Source organism: Zosterops lateralis (genome assembly GCF_965231275.1).
Source record: "Zosterops lateralis genome assembly, chromosome: 4".
Lineage (NCBI taxonomy): Eukaryota > Metazoa > Chordata > Aves > Passeriformes > Zosteropidae > Zosterops > Zosterops lateralis.
The window spans coordinates 23,478,753-23,499,742 of NC_139765.1; the positions used below are offsets into that span (position 1 = coordinate 23,478,753).

At 45.5% G+C, this 20,990-nt stretch overlaps 1 protein-coding gene across 2 annotated transcripts; it reads right to left on the bottom strand.

Annotated features, from left to right (window-relative positions):
• Positions 1-8,362: 8,362 nt before the first annotated feature.
• Positions 8,363-18,645, bottom strand: CBX7 (chromobox 7). Of its 2 annotated transcripts, none has more exons than XM_083859718.1 (6): positions 18,495-18,645; positions 17,175-17,218; positions 13,121-13,186; positions 12,530-12,596; positions 11,602-11,941; positions 8,363-9,604 (listed from the first exon to the last, which is right to left on the bottom strand). In XM_083859718.1, the coding sequence occupies exons 1-6, from the start codon at positions 18,561-18,563 to the stop codon at positions 9,459-9,461; spliced, it is 732 nt and encodes a 243-aa protein (XP_083715844.1). In that variant the 5' UTR covers positions 18,564-18,645; the 3' UTR covers positions 8,363-9,458. The 2 variants fall into 2 exon arrangements, with proteins under 2 accessions (XP_083715844.1, XP_083715843.1); XM_083859717.1 differs by having other exon boundaries at positions 8,363-9,607; positions 18,495-18,634.
• Positions 18,646-20,990: the final 2,345 nt, after the last annotated feature.

The window sequence follows — 20,990 nt, forward strand, 5'->3', positions numbered from 1 at the left end:
GAGCTTTCAACAGGCAACATAATCCACACTCAAAAGCAGGCACCCTTAAATCTAAAGGGGGAAAAGTCTTTTCATGGCTAAACAAACATGTGCAGCAACCAAGATTGGTGGTCTTGTCCCAAAGCAGATGTATGGATCACGAATAGCACACCCCACCTCAGGACAGGAGCAAAAGGCACCATGATCCATGGACTAGAAGGGGCAGCAGCTTTTCAGAGAGCTCCATGGGCTCTTTCTAGTTATTTTCTCCTTCCATTTGTCAGCAGAATCTTCTTTCTAGCCACAGACACTGCTCAAATCACTGCAAGCTGCCGTTGCACATGTATGGCCTACCTAACACTTTCATCTAACTTTTTCTCTCATAAAGCAAAATAGTAGCAGAATATCCAGCTGTTCAGAGCATTGTTGGGCATTTCCTTTGTTTCATTCACATTTCTAGTCAAACACTTACGAAAAAAAACAACCCACCTGGGAAGACAGCCCTCTCTGAACAGCTATTGTTCAGTACAGACACTGAAATAAAATACTTTTCTTGCAACTCGTTGCCTGCAAAACCCTGGTGCTGTAGGATACACTATCATTTTTTACTAGCACCAGGAAGTCAGTGCCTGGAAACCATAAGCTTTGGGAGAGCAACAAAATCTTTCACATCAAAACCCCTGGCCAGTGGGGTAGGGACACAAGGGGACAGCAGCAGGTGCAAGAACATTTTTATGTGTTTTTTAAATGACACTTGATAATGGAAAACTCACTCAAAGTCAGTAACTGCCTTCAAGCTAATTTGTTTTGTTTTGTTTTTTGTTTTTTGTTTTGGACCTGGCAGGAGTAGCAGCACTTATCTCCAGGAGAACAGTTCCAAGGATTCATCAACTGACTCTGCTGCTCTTCACTCCAGTGAGCTCACTGTTAGAAGCAGCGGATTTTGAAAAGCAAATGGTCAGTCCCTCATCTATACTAGAAACAGCTGCACACAACCCAGGCCCTCAAGCCAATGCCATGTATGTTTCCAAAAAAACCCTTGGCACTATGGGCATTCAGATGAATGTGTGCTGGGATTTCCCTGCTGCAGTTCTGAAACACAAGGCTGGTCCCTTGGAACTGACCCTGCGCACCAGGTACGTGTGGCTCAGCATGGCCCAAGCAGAACAATCAGCCCTCCAGCCCACTAACTTTTTGATGCAGCAGAGAGAGAAGGCCCGTGGGGTTTGTACTGTGCCTACAGCAGTGGGATGCTATGATATCCCTGGGGCCTGTCTAGGAGTTCCCAAAGCAGGCCCAGCTGCCCAGGCTGCCACTGGCTCAGGATGATTACACAAGTTCCCCAGATTTCTTGCATTCTGTTTCAAAAGCAGTTGTTTGGCAAGCAAAATACTGTGAAGAGCAGGGAAGTTGTGTGTCACTGAACAGACAGGAAGTGATTGCCATGGCAGGGGTCACACAGGCTGCATTGCACTCTGTGCTTTTTGGAGAACACTGAACCACTCAACCCTTGTGGTTTCCCCTTTCACCGAGTGCCCTTGTTCTCAGGCATCCGATGGGCAGAGCTGTGCAAGGCAAGTTTGGTTGCACTGCATGGATCAGAGGGGTGGCATAGCAACTGATTATTAAAAAAAAAGGACTGCCCAGATTAACATTTAATCCAGCCAACACATGCATGTAAAAGTACAAGCTGTTTTTAGCACTAGCCAGCCTCTGCAGCATTGGCACAGGTAGGAAGATACAATCTCCAGAGCAGGCTTTCCCGTAACACTGCACTGCAGTTTCTTACAACTTCAGCTGACTGGCTAGCTGCTGCCAGAAAATAAGTGGCTGGCTGGAGTCCTGCTCTGATGCCATCACTCAATTCCAGCTTCCCTGGCTCAAGGCAAGCATGCTGACGGCACTTTGGTAACTCAGGCAAGACCTAACCACGCTGCTGTGAGCCATGGCTGACTCAGGAAATGCATCCCATCCTGCTCTGCTTTTGCTCCACATGCTTCTGTGATTGATACCATGGCTGCATTCAGGTGCAGGGGCTCACCCCCACATTACATCTACTCGAGGTATCTCAGACAGCCCCATTCTCTTGCCCAGGTACCTCGATAAACACCTGGCCTCCCCCTCCACAGGGGAGTGGGACACACTTTGAGGGAGCAAGCCAGGCACCTAAGTAGACTAAATTACATTTGGGATTTCCTCCATGGAGTATCAGCAGTTCCAGGACTCGGGCTCCTTGGCTAAACCCTGGGGTGAACCAGGGGCCGAACTGTACCCAGGAGCAGCTGTGCTCCTGAAGAGGTCTCTAGACACCTTGCTGGCCAAACCATTGGAGGCTTTGGCTTGGAGGAGAGCTGCTGTCCTGCTGGCAAGCACTGCACAGCATGCCTGGCAGCCCAGGCCTCACCTCAGAGTTTCTCCATTCCAATGAGATGAAGGATATGGGGCATACCAGCACTCTCCTGGTGCTGGCAGAGCTGTCCTGGCAATGCAGCCTCATGCAAGGATGTAGAGAACTCCCTAAACCCAGAGCAACAGCCATCCTGCCATCAGCATTCTCCTTGTCAAATTATAATCCATCAAAGACCAGTCATCCCAGGTCACCCCTGGACAGCCCTAACTTACCCAGTGGGTTAAAAATTAATAAAAACTTGACCTCCTCCAATCAAAGTAAAAAGATATGTCAGAAACACCCTTTCGCAGGCTCCATTCTTCATCAATCCTTCTTTACTGATCTTCCTCACGCAGGCATGCACATTTTCTATTCTTTTTCCAGCTGCACTGCATGTTTATACACCAATAGATGTGACTGTTGGAAAATAATTCAGCTGTAAAATTAAAGCAAGGGGGAGTAAATGACCACACAAACATACCATGAGGTAAATGTCACTTCTCATATTTAATATTTTAATAATTTTGTTTGCAACATTTACCACATAAATCATCTAAATAAATAGATGCTGTACAGTCTCTTATCCATATCAGTACAAAAATAAAACCACACTTTGTGTCAAATTATACTTGAGCCTGCCCTCCCTTTGCTATTACAATCTCATTTTACAGCACATACTTGCTCAGAAAAGGCATTATACTCTGGTTTGTTTGGAATTGGTTTACTCCCTATTTCCCCCCTTTCCCAAATACATTCAATTAGTCTGTACAAAAGCTAGAAGCTCATTCTGTGCAAAAGGAAGCCTTCTGTGTGCAAAGACTCCAACACTCTAGCGTGCTGACGAGAACAACGGCAACAACTGAAGAGACAGGAACAAAAATAATCAGGGACCCTCTCATCTAACTGACCCCATTGTCCCCCATCTTCCCCCTGCAACACAAAGGGAGCACACCAAATTAGATGACTCAGTGTGCAAAAGCATTCTAACGATGTGCATACACTGAGGGAAAAGGTTGGTGCTGAAAACCCAGTGAGAGAACTGGGGTGTTGACTCCCACACTGTAGAGCTGACTAGGTGAGGGAAAAGGGTTCTCTGCCCTTAGCCTGCTCAAAAGGTTCTTGAGATACACAGAACAAAAACTTCATCTAAATTATTTTAGTTCTTTTGTTGGTGTTCTGTTGGACTTGAGACGAAGAAACGGCCTCTGGAAAAGTCCAGCAGCTACTAAAGACAGCTCCTGGTTTACCCTCCCTTCTTCTCCCCACTCCCTGCAGAAGGACAGACATCTCCTCCTTCCTCAATTAAGCTAATAAGGTGCAATTTTTCAGACAGAAAACTCTATTAAGATGTCTCTGGAGCTGGAAGAAACGGTCATAGTTCCAGACTAAGACCACTCAAACTGAAACTCAACTTCATTTTTCCCTTTCCTGGATCAAAGGAGGTGGGGAGGGAGGGAAGTCAACCCATGCCCCAAAGGCAAGCAAGGGATTTAGTAGGTCTCCTCTTCTCCCTTAGGGAACCCTCTGCTCCCGGCACCACGGAGTACATTTTTCCCCATGGGAGGGAGGGCAAAAGGCTGGGTGGCAGCTCTGGAAAAGTGATAAGGAGCAGCCAGCGGCCTGAAACACATACATCTTTTGCTTTTCAAATGCCACTTTTAGACAGACGATAAGGAGTACTTAGCACTCCTAGTGCTTTGCATTTCCAAAGTGCTTCAAAACATACTTCAGATTTAAAAGCAAAAAAAAAAGCTGCTTAACATTTTGACAGATTTGCTAAAAGCTTCTTTGTGCTGACACTACATTTTCTGGTTAAAAATCAACAATAATAATAAAAAAAGGTTTTCCACCTCCTCCTCCTCAATTCCCCTTCTAGCCAAAACTCTGTTACCCCAGTAATGGGATAAACTGGGATGGAGGTTCCAAACAGTCTTAGGAATTCTACCCCATCCCAACTTTGTAGCAATCCACAGCAGCCCCAAATACTTCCATGGAGCCCTGCACCTCCTCTATCACTCTCGGTAAATTAAGGATCATCTCCTGCCTGGTCCTTGCACTTCAAGATGTTAAGAGAGAAAGAGGTGGAAGAGAAAAAGGATCATCTCTACAGCAAGTACTAGTTATGGGAAAGGATCTGAAGGGTCTGAATTCCATTTTAAGTGATTACTTCTCTCTCCTTCCAATTGTCCTGGGGCTGTTCAGGTGGTTTGATACCCAGAAGCTCCCACTTTCTCTGTGAGGACAGTAAGTTCAGGCACAGGACAATGTGGCCTGTTGATCATAAGCTATTATCTCAAAACAAGTTTATCATGCCTTTGGGGAAAACCTTAACAACAGGCATGGCCAAAGGAATGTGTTCCAATGCTATACATTTTCATGTAGAAATTACGCTATGCAAGTTGTCAATGTACACATCTCCATTGCATTTCCAAATGGCAGAAGACTGGTACATAAACACAGCACTCATCTCTCTGCAGGCCCATTCAGGACTCCACTCACTCGACTCAGATGCAAGGGATCAGTTTCACAACACGTTCTTTCTTTATAGCACACCTTCTCAACTGCCAGCTCACCCAAAGGCCCCTCCTCAACTATCTAGTGAGAGCAGCTCTGAGGCAACTCTGTCCCTCCCTTCCCTAACCTGCACTTGTCCCTATTATTTTCCCAGAAAGACGTGCACTACCCTCTTCTTCCTAGGCTGCAGATAGGCCAGGGAGGAACAGAAGATGGGTAGATACCATTTTGTTTTTCAAAAGGGGGGTTTTGTACTTTCCCTACTTCTGAAAACAAAAGCTCAAAGCTTGAGAGGAGAGGAAGAGATGGAAAGGTGGTGGTAGACTTTGCTTTGGTTAATACATAGATGTGGCTGGCAGCCCCCACGGTCTTCCGCACCCTGGCCTCCTTTGTGGCTACCACGGAGGGACTTGCCTGAGCTACCCTGCCTATTTTTTGACCTGTGTGAGGCCTCCCTTCTCTATTCCAGTGAAACCATCAACACCAGCTGGTGTACAGCATGAAACAGTACTGGGACCAAGGGCTCCCTGTGAGGTGAACAAATGATTTTATACATCCAGTCACAAAACACCAGAAGAACAATTCTGGACAGTTTCACAACACTAATAACAAAAAAGCCATTCATTTATCAATAAGCTTCACTATGTCTGAGCTTTGACATAAACAAGAGTAAATTCACTAAAAAAACTGGGCTTATTTTGGCAAGTAGAACTGCTTTTGGGCATTCTTACAATAATATCCTGGTCCTGCTTAAAAAAAAAAATCACCTTAGTCTGATTTCACAAGCAGAAGGGCCCCCAAGCAAATGCAAGACAATAAGGAGCATGCAGAAGGCTACTTAATGCCACTATTTACGTGTTAAACCTTGCTGTTCCAAGGCTTGTATATCAGAGCAATAACATCTAGTGTATCACCATCCAGGAACAAAGGCAGTCCTTTCCATATAGATGGTTTTTTTTAACACAGTGTTAACAAAAAAGGCTTTCCAGTCTCATGAAATCCCTCAGGTCTATCACATATACAGTGAGTTTACTGTAAGATCTATAAAATAAAAACTTCTGTCCCCCAACACTGCTGGTAAATTTTCACATGGAAGCTGTTCTAAGAATGAGTATTAGAGCAGTTCTCTGAGAAGGCTATTTCTTGTGTAGTTCAGTAATTTCCACTGGCTGAAGTTTATTTTTCTTGTTTACAGCCATGGAGCCAAACAAGGTATGGGAGAGTTAGCCCATTTCTATTCTCAGTTTGTGCTTCAAATAGAATTATTAAACTCAGCTTCAGTTGGATGCTATTCTAGCTCTTCTAATCAAACGGAATGCTTAACAAAGATCCAAACACAACATCTGATTTTCATGATATGTTAGTACAGGAGGTCCCAATTCAATTGCCAGGTTTTGGGTTGAACTGGCAGATGGACAGTATTGGGGAGAAGAGAAAAACCCAGACAACCTGTCTTTCCATCACTAGTAAAACCCTCTCTACACCTGCAGAGGTGGAATAAAGCTAATTTTAAAGTCCTTGAAGAACAATTCTGCCAAGGAAGTTTACAGTGATATGTTAGCAGAAAATGTGGAACAGAACCGTATTTTTAAAAGATTAGGAGAAAAATCTTCTCAAAAAATTCTTTGAGATGAACAAAAATTTATGAATGTCAAAAAAAAGTCCATGACAACAAAGTAACTGCTTAGTTTCCCACCACAAACTCCTCTTCACACCTTCCCCTCCAAACCCACACACATGCAGCTTGTTGTGCCTTAACCCCATTATGGCTAGCTCCTCATTGACACAAAGCAGCATGGCAGCCAAGTACTTTGTTCCACATTTTGTGTAGCAAGATGATTAGTCACCATTCAGCAGAACACTAGATAGCCTGATCCAAAAAAATGATTAAGATATGAAGCTGTGGGTAGATCCTCTTTGAAAGACCACCACAGGTCTTTGAAAACTCCACTGCTAGAGAAAGAAAATATGTTTAAAGAAAAATGCCAAAATAAAGTGTTGAGACGTGTCCGTTGGAGAGTGGAGAGAAAAGCAAAGGATGGAAATTTAGTTTATTAGGACAAGCTCTTTCCAAAGCCAGGAACTTAGTAAATAGGAAGCTTTTTTTGGTGCATTTGTACACTGAGATGAAGATATGACAAAGGCAGCAGTTGCTTTATTAGAATAAAGAAACCAGATCCTATAAATGCCATGAAGATTTAGTAGGATGAGCTGCAGTTCAAGACTTCTTTTAAAATAAGCGAAAACGCTATGCTTCTGCAAGCATCACTACCTGACCCGCTCCAACGCACAAGAGTGGACTGGACCATGTGGTGTGTCCACTGGTCACAACAGAAGAGATATGCAGGTATTCAGCATATTTGGCAGGTGTCAGGAAGAGGGGGTGTGTAGTAACACCATCTGACCCCACATCCTACAAAAAAGGGTGCAACTCCAGACACAGAAGCCTCACTCTGGATACCCACATTCAACAAATATCCTGTGCCTGCATGCTTACCTTATCAGCTTGCCCTTGATAGCTATTGCAAGCTTCTTTCCCACTCAGTCTTCCTCCCACCACAGAATTCCCCCTCAGCTTCCACTTCTCACCCTCTCAGATTTCTCCATAATTAATCTCCCATCTTACTTCTTTGAGAGACAAAAGGTCAGTCCAGAAATTCAAGATCTTCCCAGTGATCCTGAAACTGCTCTGATGGCATGAAAGACAGACCTGCTCCAACAGCTCTAGGATGAAAGGGGAAATCCTAAGTCTACACTGAGCTGCCATATCCTAAATGAGGTAAAAACTGTTTCTAGTAAAAACCCACAGTGGCAGTTTAAGCACTTTATAATAAGTAGATGTTTGGAGGACCAGAAACCCTAGAGTTTCCAAATTCTGCAGGCCAGGAGCCAAGCCCCTCAAACAAACACACTGAGGATTTCCACAGTTGTCATTATCTCAGAGCTAAGAAGGCTCATATTTTCATTTTGAATAAATACAGCAGATAAGAGATGCTTCAGGTGGGGTGGGGCAAGGAAAGATAGTATTTGAAGACAGTAATCATTACAGTAGCCAATGTTACCCTGCAGCAGTCTGTCTCGAAGTTCCCACTTTAGACTACCTTACTTTTCTTGCTTTCCATTGGAAAAGGTCTATATTTGAAAAATTAAATTATTTAAATTAAATTTGCTTTTAAAAATAGAAGAGAACATGCATGTGCAAGAACAGATGCTATGCTAAACTATGAACTCAAAATACAGCAATTCTTCCAAAACCTCAAAGTGTCACCGGCAGTCCAGCACAAGGCATTTTGAAGTGCAAGATCAGGTGGGTCTATTGAAATGCAGACTACTTCCCTTGGCAAAAATTTTTAAGCCTTCCAAGGGGAAGTTCCTATCAGTAAAGTAGGACAGGATCACAGATACTGTGAGGATACTGGAGTCATGGAAGAGTATAACTCAGGCAGCACAATCCAAGAATTCTCATTGCTTAGAATTAGGAATTTTTCCACTCGTCAAATTTAATACATTCCTTCTCCACATGTTGTTTATTTTGGATCTCTCTATGGGATCCAAAACCAGAATTTGCTGCTAATCAAGGTCCATTTCTAGCTCAGTTCTGTCCAATTCCTGTGTCCTGGGCCTGTGCCAGTGTTTTGGATATCTCTGCAGTGCCAGGCAATGCTTCAGTTGTCCTATTAGTCCCTCCTCCCAGGGGAGAGGAGTCAGTTTTCGACCAACTTATTACCACAGATTCAGGGCAGGATTTGTTATTAATATTGAATTTGGCAAAGGGTAAGAAGACCCCACTTTCCATAACGCATTCCTCATGCAGCAGAGCCAAGCCTGAAAATCCTGTTTAGCATATACAGAATGGTATGTCTCAACTATGCTGGCTGAGCTTTTAATAAGGGCAAATTGAATATATGTTGCCAGTTTGGATTTCAGAGATGCATTTCAGTCTTTCCACATGATCAACAATCAAAGGGAGAAAGCTCTGCTGTCTATACGGACCCGTGCTGTGAAGACTGACTTACCACAGACAGGCAAATACACTTCTGAAGTCCTGACAGCAGGCCACAGAGAAAACAGCACTGGAGAGAAAGTCTTAACAGGCTGGAGTTATCTAGACAAGTAGGATCCAGTGCCTCTCACTGCTGCAAGAAGAGAGGGAGGAGGAAGGTGGGAAGAGCAATGTACAGAAATGTATCTTTATCCAAGATATCAATTGCAGAACAAGGCGGCAGGCTAGAGATCCAGCTCTCTTTCCACCTCCACATGCCCTCTCCCACAAATGCAGCTGCCGCCACTTAACAAGATGAAAGGCAAATTGTTCAGCTTGCTGCTTCCACATCAAGGAGGGGAGTCTTTGCCAGGGAAAGGGCTGTCAGTTTTTCAGCTGGACAAAACAATGATAAACACACACCCGCTACACAGCCCTTTTTCGTGTATCTGAAAGGGGAAAAAGGACATGAAAAAAAGGTCTCTGTAAACATTTTAAGAGGAGACATTTTGGATTTTTTTTCTCTTAAGGGGTAATGTAACCCTTCCCTAGCCCCACCCGAAAAGCACTGGTTTTGGGGAGCACTGCAGAGATTCAGAACTGCACACTCCGGTCCCGAAAGAAGCCCTCAGCCACTTGTGCTTCTCTGAAAGTGACGGTAATGGAATTTGCTGTGATGTCTGTCACTGTTACTTCGCTGGGGGGCACAGTGGGGATCCAAGGGAGACTGGCATCTGCATCTGCTGCAGAAAGACACATAAGGGCATGTTAGTGAAACGGAGAAGGTGAGGGAGAAGAAAAGAGGAAGGGGAGAGGGAAAGGAAGGATGGAAAAAGGGTCTCCTTTCTGACAAACCATAGGTGAAATCAGCCTGTACTGAATCTGAATGTACAGAGCAAGAAAGAACATGTGCAAACCCTACCCTCAGAGGCTAAAGGAAAATGGTGGATCAGGTGTCCAGATACACAGTGGTATCAGAGCAGCCTATGCAGAGGTCAAAAGATCCTGTAAAACCACTGAGTTCATCTAACTATCCACAATTCCCTCATACTCCTCATCCCATCTCAGCCCCTAATTTGGTTTTGTGTCAGCAAAGCACATTCACCCTGGTTTGAGCTGTCTTCTAAATGCCCTACCCTGCTGAAAAGGTAAATATTAAAATCTCTTACACACACTCTTCAGATACTCCTAGGGGAGACAGAGGGAGCCAAAACTGAGGGTCTGTCTCATACTGCACCTGCAATGCAGCCTGGGTGTGATGCTCTCAAAAATCCCTCAGTAATGCTCCATGAAGAAACTGCCCTTCCTTCCTCATATACCTCATTTGCTCCCAGACAGGTCCATACAAGAAACCCAAGCAAACCCTGCACTTTCCCACTGTAAGAATAATTATCATCTCCTCTGGCACCCAAAGCCTCACTTCCCCACAGCCCCCAGAGACTGCCATTAGAGAGAAAGGAAGGAAAACACATCCTCTCCCGGTTACTCTACCTGTCCACTACATACCTTGTTGCCCCAACCTGGTCAAAGAATGAGACCCCCTTAAGAGTGTATTTCCTGGCTTCTGTCTCAAGCACCTGGAATGTCTACTTTCCCCCCAGAAAGAGTCCAACTCCCCCTAAGAGTAACTGGGATTCCACACAGGCCACGTGTCAAGAGAAGAACAAAAATAGTTTTACAATTCTGTAGTGCTACTCACTCTTCTGATCCCCAAGTGCTTTAGTGGCACACCCTTCTGGGGAGAATAGCCCCAAACATTTCTTCGCTGCCAGGATGTAACACTGGGTTCCTCCGTGCTACTTCCATTGCTGCCTCCCTGGATTCTGAGCACCATTCCAGTCTTTCTCAGAAAGGAGGGAATAGTGCTGATTCCCAGAACACAGCCCTCTCCCTAAGATCTTGCCTAATCCAGCCTGGCTAACAGATACTCCTAGCAAGGAGTAACTACTACAAGCAGCATAAGCCCCAGTTTTCCACTCCTCAGGAAAGCTACGCCTTCAGGAGCTTTAAAAATGCAGGGATAGAGTTTCCCTGGTAACTGAGAGCAACACACACATCCCACAGCCCTCCTGCACAAAATGCCGGTATCCTTCCCCAAAAATGCCAAATGTGCTTGGACATCTCCCATGCATACACTCATGCTGCCTACTCAGTGGGATCAGGCAGGAGCTACCATCCTCATTTCATCTCCCTCTCCCCTTCTATAGCAAGAGGCTTTACAGGAGTGTGGAGAGGAAAGGGAAGGAGGGGGCAGGGAGTACATTAGCGTTCCTAGCAGCATTCCTCTATGCTTCTTAAAGCAGCACTATGAGAGGAGTGCCGCTGTCCAAGCTTGTCCACTGCCAGCCAAAGTCCTTTGATCCAAGCAGCAGGCTGAGCACATGTGGATAATGTGGACAGAGGCAGAGTTCATCTATCACGCTTGTGTGTCACCTCTGCTGGGAGGAAATTTTAAGAGGGAAAAACTTGCAGTATCTTCTGCATGTTTTCTGACATTGGGAGGGACATCAGGGATGTAAGACTACATAGAGCCAACAAGACCAAAAAAGTAATTAATCTGTGCTCTTCTAACAAGAAAGAAACCAGCAAATAAGAGGGACATAATATGGGCCAGCAAGGGCTGCTCTGAGACCTGACCTAAACCACAATCCCAGGAGGAAGGATTGGAACCAAGTTGGAAGGATGTGGAACATCCCTCACATGCCCCAGAACTTCACAAAAGGGTGACTGGCCTCACCTTCTTTCCTGGTGTGCTGCGTGGCCTCCCAGTCCTCAGGGCTCTGCCTGGCCTCTAAGCCCACTCCATCATTCAGGAAGAACTCATGCCTGCAGTTTCGGTTCTCCAGACTAGCCATGCGGGGGAACTTCTTCCTTGACAGTCGTAGGTACTTCTGATTTTTACGTTGTTTCCGGAGAGAGAACGGCAGGACTGCACCTGCAGTCTTCTCAGGGAACTCTGCCTGCCCTGTCTTGGCCCCTGGCAGGCTACTGTCTCCTCCTCCAAACCTCCGTGCAAGAGAGAAGCAGAGCTTCTCCTTCCCCTTGTGAGCACTCCTCAAGTCCATGCCATAGAGCCGCTGCCAAGACACCAATGCAGCAAGGGTCAGAGCAGACATCTGATCATGCAGTGAGGGCTCCCCACTGGGAACCAGGAAAATATTCTTTGTTCATTCTTTGCACATCTAGATGAGCTAGGATAAGGTGTGCTGCTTCTACAACACTGTTTCTCTCCCCTCTTCAACTGCCTTCTAAGCTCTTCCTAATATCTGCTCCCTAGGACTGGCTGCTCTGCTTGGCAACAGTAAAAGCATGCTGAAACTTCACTTCCAACTATGACTTGATGGAAAGTCCAAGCTCAAGATGAAACTAAAAAGAATACACAAACCGGGTAACCTGCAACTACCCAAATCCATACTTTATAAAATTCTAGTTCAGAGAGAAAGAGCTGTTGTTTTATTTTGTTTTGCTTTTTAAAAGACAAATCAGTTAGCTCTTCAGCTAACAGCTTAAAACTATATGCCTAAACACTGATTTCAGGTTATTGTGTTAACTTGTTACCTCAAATTTTGTCCATGCAACAATAAAGAGAGTTTCCATCTCACTGAGAGCAGGGGAGCAGCACAGCAGCTAAGGAGCTAGAAATACACAGAAGAGCAAGAGGCTACCTGCAGCAGGAGGCGCTTTGGTTTGGGGCCTCTTTTCCTGTACCCTGATGCACGGTCTCTCTCTTCCCTGTGAAAGAGGAATATAAATCAAACTGAGTACTAAATACCACAGCATAAAACCTAGTTGGGACTTCAACCTTTTGCAGCATATCTCCCTCCATTTCTTTCAATAAAACCCAATAGTGACCAGCATGAGGTTGGAAAACATCCCAGAACCGCTTCCTGTAAGAGTGAAAATCTTGCAATAGGGGAATTTCTCTGACACAGTTAATCAAGGATGAGTTGGAGAAACTTCCCACCTCACATCACTCCAGTCCAGCTCTGGACCTGATTAAAACCTGAATCTGATTGTTCTCTGGCTCAATGCTGCCTGTTCTTGGCCTCATTTCCTGAACAGTGCCAATCAAAGCTGTTTTAACCCTGTCTTCTCCATCTCAGTCAACACCAGGATACAAAAATCAAGCAGGATTCATTTCTATACATCTCATCTTTGACTGAAGTGGGGACAACAGGGGCACTTTATGCATATAATGAAATAAAGACACTATTTCTTTTCCTGTGTCCAGGGAGAGAAAGAGCATGCGCCCTTACTTTTCTTCATAAGCCACTACCAGGCGAGGGTCCAAGATATGATCCTCTGGCTCCCATGTGCTGTATCTGAAGAAAAACATACGGAATAATAAGTAAACAATACTTCAATGAAACATTCTCTCTGCAGGCCTGCTACCAGTGTGCTGCAGCCCTGGATACCATCTTCACAAGGGTTGGTGCGGCCTGCCACAACACTGTGAGAGCTCTGAGGAATCCCAGCCATTCCTTCCCCAGCTTCCCACAGACACCACCTCCCCTTCCCAAAACAGGCAGGGCCAAGCATCAAGCAGCTCTTTGTATGAAAACAGGGAAGACTTTCCTCCCCAGGGCCCCTTCCACTTTGTGTGCAAAGCCTGTGCAGACACTCACAAACCGTTTTTAAGTCCATGCCTAAACAGGTCCCATCTGCGGCACTCCCTCAAATCCCACAAACCCCATGGAACAATGAGGCATGGTCTGATATATCTTTCTGAAAAATAGGTCTCTCTTAATTTAGAGCGCTCAAAGAGTGAGTACGCTTTCTCACCTGCATTATTAATTACTTCTAATCACCGAAGCTGAAAGGATTCATTTATGAGTTTAATTTTTTCCACTAATGCCGGTCAACCAAACATGTTGACAGCTGGGCCCTGGGGCAAGCTGATGGCCACTTGCCAACACCTCCTCCTCCTGCTGGGCTCCCCCTACAGGTTGTTCCTATCGAGCGGAGCTCATCGATACAAAGTACCTCAACCGCACTGCGGGCAGGGCCACCGACACTGCTCCGAACAGGCTTCATGCTCCCAAAGTAGCCTGGGAACAGCGTCAGTCATTGCCCCAGCTCCCTCCTCGACAGCCAGACAGCTGCGACAGGAATCAGATGCTCAGGAAAGGACTGAATCCACCTAGCAGGTAACTCCAAAATTGGTCTCCAGAGAGCACAGATGCACGTAACACTAGGGAAAAGCAGCCAAAACGCTCCCACTGTGGAAACTGAAAGAATCATAAAGTGGTCCTTGGGGCATGTTTACTTCTTAGGGGTCACACTTGCCCAGAAAAGGTGGGTCTTGTGTCTCTACCATACAAACTCTAAGGCAAGAAAGCAAATCTGAATCCTCAAATGACTCAGAACCCTAATTTTCCTGAAATATGAGATCCAGGCCTGGAGGCAGAGTTCCTTTCCAGGCCCTGAGGAGGAGGACCAGAGGGGAGTCACATGCAGGTGCATTTGTATCAGTGCATTTAAACAGCAAGAAAGCATTTTAGGAAGAAGCATTTCTGGATGAAGCACAGACAGCATGTGAGGATACGGGATACATGGGGTATACAGGGGAGGTGGTTTGGGAAAGTTTTCCCCTTTTATCTTTCCATTAGAGAGAAGAAAGGTACTGTAATACAGGAACATTACTGGAGGATAGGTCTAGAAATGAAAATCCAATTATTTTACAAAAGGGAGAAACAAAAATTTGACATTCAGATATCCCAAGCTGCACTGTACATCAGAGAGTTAAGAACAGACATGTCTTCATAGATCCCTCCCTCTCTCCCTCCTTTGCTCATGCCTCCTGCAGCAACCTGACTGTGAGCTGTCAAAGCCAAGATATTGTTTGAAAAGAGGAAGGTTTCCTCCCAGCTGCAGGGATTCTGGCACTCATCTTACAAATGTAAGAAAAATAACTCCACAAGGGGAAAAAAAGTAATCGGGTTGCTTTTCATAGGCAGAAGAAAAGGGACTTGCTTAAAAAAACCCCACCCTGGTGGATGTTGCCGCCTTCTCAGCAGCTCAGATTCTGGCTTTGCTGCAGTGGCAAAACACTGCATATAAAAAAAACATGGTTGAGTTTGCCACGCGTGCGCGCACATGGAGCTTTATATACGGGTACACACAGCCCAGGCTGCAGCAAACTGCAGAGAGCAGGCACTCTGGAAAACACAGATCATATGATCCTCCTTCCCCCTCCTTCTACTCCTCCTCTTCCCCCTCCTTTTAACTCCGCCACAAGTTGTAAACAAGCTTGTAGCTAGAATCAGATTGTCACTCCTCCATTCCCTGACTCCAGCAGTGCAATCCATAAATCTGAGGTGTAGGGCAGGAATAAGAAATTTTTAATAAGAGGGGGGAAAAAAGTGAAATATGAATTGCATGTGAAAGCAGTAAACTACTGACCTATCCTTATTCCCTTGCATGATACTTCCAAAGGGAATGATGATAGGTAGAGAGATTACAAAGAGCAATGCAACAAGGTTGGTAATTAAGGAAGGGAATGATGTGGGATGAGGAAACAGACACAAAGATACAAACAGCTTGTGGTGCTGCATGCCATCAAGAATATATGTATGTTTAGAAACAAGGAACAGAGACTGCTAGTATGATGAAAGTGACTCCAATGGTCTGAGCATCTTGAATTTAAGTAATTCAAACCACTGAGACAACAGTTAAAGTGGAGGCAGGCAAGAGGAAGGAAAAAAAATCAAGTCTTCAGACTTGGTGCTTTAGGGAAGAGGGAAGATTGCTTGGACATGCCATACATCAAAATAAGACAACCCTGACATCACCTTACACCCATAAACTGTGCTTTAAATTCCCCAAAGTGTTTCTGTCTCCCACAGTGTTCCAAAACACAGGACAAGAAAAGGCAGCAGTTAAGTATAAGGCCTGCACTGTCCAAGAAACATTATACACTATGCCTCAGCCCACCTTCTTGGCAAGGGACTTTACAAGAGAAGGACTTCAATGCGTTGGTTCAAAGGAGAATGGGATAAACATCAGTTATTCTGGCCAAGAGGGGATGAGGCCCCGCAGGCTCCAAATACATTTCCCACCCTCTATCAGTGATGAAGCAAGACTTGGCTATTTGAGGCTGAAGCAGTCCAAGAAGTGACCCATGCTACATGGCAGCTGCTGTTTAACAAGTGCACAAGGTTACACTCTGACAGCAGAACACTCAAGAATGAAGTCACCCTCTCCCACCACCACCAGAGAGGGGAAGCTGCTTATCTTCACACATGGCCTACAATCATAAGGATTACACATGACAATTAGGCACCCAAGAACACATTTCAGCTTCTTGGACACCAGGTACAGCCTGACAGAACCATCCCGGCAGGCCCCACTTTTCAGCTGCGAGGACGAACCCCTAACAAGCAGCTCCCTTTGCTTAGCAACACACAGAGCAACTGTATGTGTAACACTGCTGTACCCACGCACACTGTGTATGTACACACACAGGCACAAACAGAAAAGCAAAGACAGGGCTCCATATGGGTTGGCCAGGAGGCTGTTCTACTAAACTGCTAGCTGACATAGTAATAGTCTCCAGTTACCTAATCCTTTTAATCTCAAAGCATTTCATAGACTGCTTAAGCACAGAGAAATCGCTCTTCTTCAGAAGCACCTGCATTTTAATGAGAAAAGTGTCTGCAAACAGTCCACAGCAATGTCAAAAAATCCCAAACTTTTCTTCATTTTTGCAATGGAGCAACCAAAGCAAAAGCTGAAAAGGTACTCAAAATAACAGGAGGTTTCAGACAAGGAAATGAAGGCATGGTGGTAATTTTAAGGGACAAAGATCACCTGCATTTGGTTACAATCAATAAATCTGAAACATTGTCCCTTTCCATTGGTGAATTGCAGAGGTGAAGCAGTAGGAGAGGAAGACAAGACCATCAACATGTTTTCTATTTTAAAAGACTACAGACAGCTCTAAACATAAAGTGGGGTCCTCTTAGTGCTGACTCAGAGAAGCAGAAGCCATTCCAAATTCAGAAGAATCTGGATTCTTTGTTGAACTCATAAGGAATTTTAAAACATTTGTATCTAGAAAGTATGTCAATGAAATATTCCAGTGGTGGCAAAAAACAGTCAGAATAGACTGGCACACAGTTTGTATTCCTTAGCTACCAATTAAAAAATAGATTTGGGTTTGGTTTGTAGCTCTTTGGTTTTGTTTATTGTTGTTGAAATGAGGGATAACCCATTGCCCATTATGAATGAAATGCTCAATTGCAGAGACGCAGTGCAAGCTATTACGGAATGTTAGAAGAAAAAAAAAAAAGACAAGTAAATGCAACTTACTTTGGGGGCCATCCTTTCCATTTCACCAGGTATTCTACTTTACCCTGAGGGTGGAAAAAGGCAGAAGACAACAGGTGAACTATGGAAGCAAATATGGGCTACAGTACGAGATGCAACCAATCAACAGACTGAAATCTACAACCAAAAATCTTGTTTCTCATCACTTTATTTTCAAAACATTGCCACTTCCCCATTCAACTGTACCTTCTTCTCCAAACATTTGGCACACAGGGGTGCTTAAGCATGCTTGTACTACCATCAGCTTGGAGCACAGCTTTACAGAAGGCTGGCAAGCAGAACACTAAAAGCCAACTAGAGAGCAAGACCAAACCATTCACACATTCACAGGCAAACCTACAAGAAGTCAGCATACATAAATGTAGGAAGGAGATGTGTGCCAGGAGCAAATGTCAGATGATTTTTTTTTTTTTAAGCAGAGAGAAGAAACACAGTATATCAGAACCTATGAAGCATCTCTGGCATGTTCTTTTTCATTTGCTACACGCTCTACTCAGACACTGTTCCATCCATCCCAGGCACTCATCCTTTTGACCCAAGCAATCAGCGGCTCACAGCTGAAGTTCAGAGCTATCCTTTTTTTTTTTTTCTTCACTCTAAGTACAAGATTAAAAAAATAAAAAGTGCAGTGATTGGAAACCGCATTCAAGGGCTCCGCAAGCAATGTGAACAACTATCAAAATATTCAATGTTATACTGAGGAGTATGTTAAGCACTTCCCAAAGCATGGCAAAGGCCTCTGTGCATGCAGGACGACCGCTCTCCCAAGAGCGGCTGCTGCAGCCACTGACACCTTTCCAGGAGAGAAGAGCAAGGAAAGCACTCGGATACTTGAGAGAGCAGGTTTCATCTTCCTTTTGGGGGGCTCATCAGCTTTACAAAGTTAGAAAACACTGCTTCATAAGGAAATTTCACCGGAGGATCTCCACACACTGCATGCTTACAAGTTAAATCCTTGCAACACTCTGCAGGGACGGGAGCGCTTCCACGGCTGGGGAAACTGAGTCACGGGAGCTTTCCCAAGCCCTCTCCGGTTTGGGCTCTCCCGTTTAGGGTCAGCAGCACCCATCCTGCAGACAGGCTGAACCCCAGCAGTGACAGCCTCCCCTCCGCCCCGCACCACCTCACGAGCAACACGTGTGTCCCTGCCCGCCAGCCCCGGCCGCGCGCCTGAGGGGACGGGGACCGGCGGCCGCGCGCGCGCCCCCAGCGCCTTCCCCCCTCCTGGTGCGCTCCTGGCGGGAGCGGCGGGGGGTGTCCCCGTGCGCTCCCCCCGCCCCGCCCCGCCCCGCTGCTGCCCACCTTCCGCACGCGCTTCTTGCGGATGCTCTCCACGGCAAACACCTGCTCGCCGATGGCCGACAGCTCCATGCGGCGGGCCGGCGGCGGGCCGAAGCCGTGCCCGTGGCGAACGTTCCCCCTCACACGCCCCCTCGCGCGCGGCCGCGCCTCCGCCGCCGCTTTAGAACCTGCGCAACGTTTTCCCCGGCGCGCGCGCGAGGGGGCGGGAGCCGAGGGGGCGGGAGCGGCCCCTCAGGCGGTTCCCGCCCCGGGCGCGCCGCCTCCCGCCGGGGGGAGCGCCGTGAGGGAGCGCTGCCCGCCGCCGCCGAGCCGCGGCATTTACGGGCGCTTTCCGCAGGAACGAGGCCCCCGGCGGTGGCGTGCCGGCGGCGGCGGCGGCTGGAGAAGCGGCGAGCGGCAGGGCGTGGAGGCGGGAGCAGCGCTGCGGCAGGAACCCGGACCGGCTCCTCTGTCTGGGCAGCCGCTGCGGCCGCCTCGGCGTCAGGTGCCTGCCACGGCCCACCTGCACGGGGAGGGAAGCACGCGAGATTCGTCAATGCTCGCGGTGCAAAACAACGACCAAAGTCTGAGGGCCCGCAAACGATCAGAAAATTTTACTAGTAAATTACACACTTGGCATGGAAATTGGTGTGTTAGTCCCTGAACTACTGTATAAGCACACGGCAGTGAGTTTTGGAAAAAAGGAGTAAGATGAAAAGAAAGAGGGAAAAGAAGAGATGTATTTTAGGGAGTGGGAGGATGCAGGGCAGGGGAGAGAGAGAGAAAGAAAGAACTATAAAAACGGGAGAAAAGAGAGAAAAGGGATCACCAGTCCTGGTTCTAGTATCAGTTCAGCTGATGGGATGTCAGTCCTTGTTTCAACTTTGATCCAGTTGATAATCTTTCAGCGTTGACCCAGCTGCATCCATCCAGCCGATGAGACAGACGTCCAGGGTCCTGGGGGTGCCTCTGTGCCTCTACCAGTGGAAAGAGGTTCAGCTATCAGTCATCGTGGAACAAGCAGGACCTCAGGCCACCTTTTCAAGGCAGCTAAGGCTTTCCTGGGTGAGACGTGAGAAAATGGACATCACGAGCAGGCATTCAGGTATCCAGGCTCCCTTGCACACCAGTCTGCAGAAATGTGCTTTTGCTTCCCAACCACTGCTTCAAACAACAGACTGAGGATTTTTTCTTTGAAGTCTCCTAGGAATTTTTTTACATCAGAGCAGGGACTTATTTCTACATATGCAAATACCTATCCTCTACCACAAGTGTGATCAGTTGCTCCTCTGCTGTGACTGAATGCACTGGGTGCTGTATGCACGTGAAGTCTGAAACAGGCCAAATGTTACTGCAGAAATGGCAAATATACAATGAGAATGTGTCAATCTCAGTCATTTAGTCTGCAGGTGTTCATTTGCACACAACATCCTGTGTCCACAGGTATGGATTGGGTAACTGGCAATGTGCTTACCCTTGCCTAAACCATCTAAGATCTCAAAGTCCACTGTCAGGGAATGGTGACCCTTTGGATAATCAGTAGGGAGAACTAGCAGTTTATAACAGGGTTTTGGTACTTTAATAGCAGAGCTGTTGAACATTCAAGACATTTATACTATATTACAAAATTATTGTTAATAATAATAATAATAAAAGCTTTGATCTTTTAAAGTCTTCCTTTCTTACATTCTGTGTCTATGTTCTAGAGGGAATAGGGAAAATATTTAAGGTTAAATGTTCTTTATTTCTCAAAATTAAGACCTTCAGAAAAAGTAGACACAAAAGAAGAACAGAACATTCCTCTGAATTGCAAGGATCTGTTTATATTCCTTTTCCTCACTTGCTGAGGTGTCAGACTGGAAAAAAAAGAAACTGTGCTCCAATGACTACATTAGGATAAAATAAAAGAAAGAAACCCCCTAGTCACAACAAACTTTGAGTTATTATTATTTCAATTATTGATATACTTTTGTATTTCTTAGTCCAGAATGTTTACAACTTGTTATTTAATATATGTCTCCTTAAGGTCAAGAATATATCTATATATATAAACTTTGTTAATGGATACCAAAGGAGTTCTTAGAAACAAATCAACCTGCATTTTGATCACAAGTTTTAAAACTCTTTTTATAAACAGAGATATATAGTAAGAACCCACATGCTTGGTATATCGGTGTAATTTCCATGTGATTATTCCCTTCTTTCTGCTTTTCCCACACCAGCAACTCACTCAAGTGAAGTTTAAGTAATATTTGCACCAGTTATGTCACAGCTTTCAGAAAAGCACTCCTTTGCCTGAAAGCACTTGTCACAAAATGCTGGAGTGCCTCACTGCAGTCTAGTCAGGGTTTTGCATTTGCTTGGGGTTTATTTTGTAACATTTTGAGCAAAATGTTATCTTTAAAAGCTGTTTCACCACAGTTACTTTTCATTCTACTAATAGTTATAATGTAATTTATAATGTAATTTCAGTAGGGGTTCTCTTAGTTTCCTTCTTTCACGTTGGCAACCAAAACC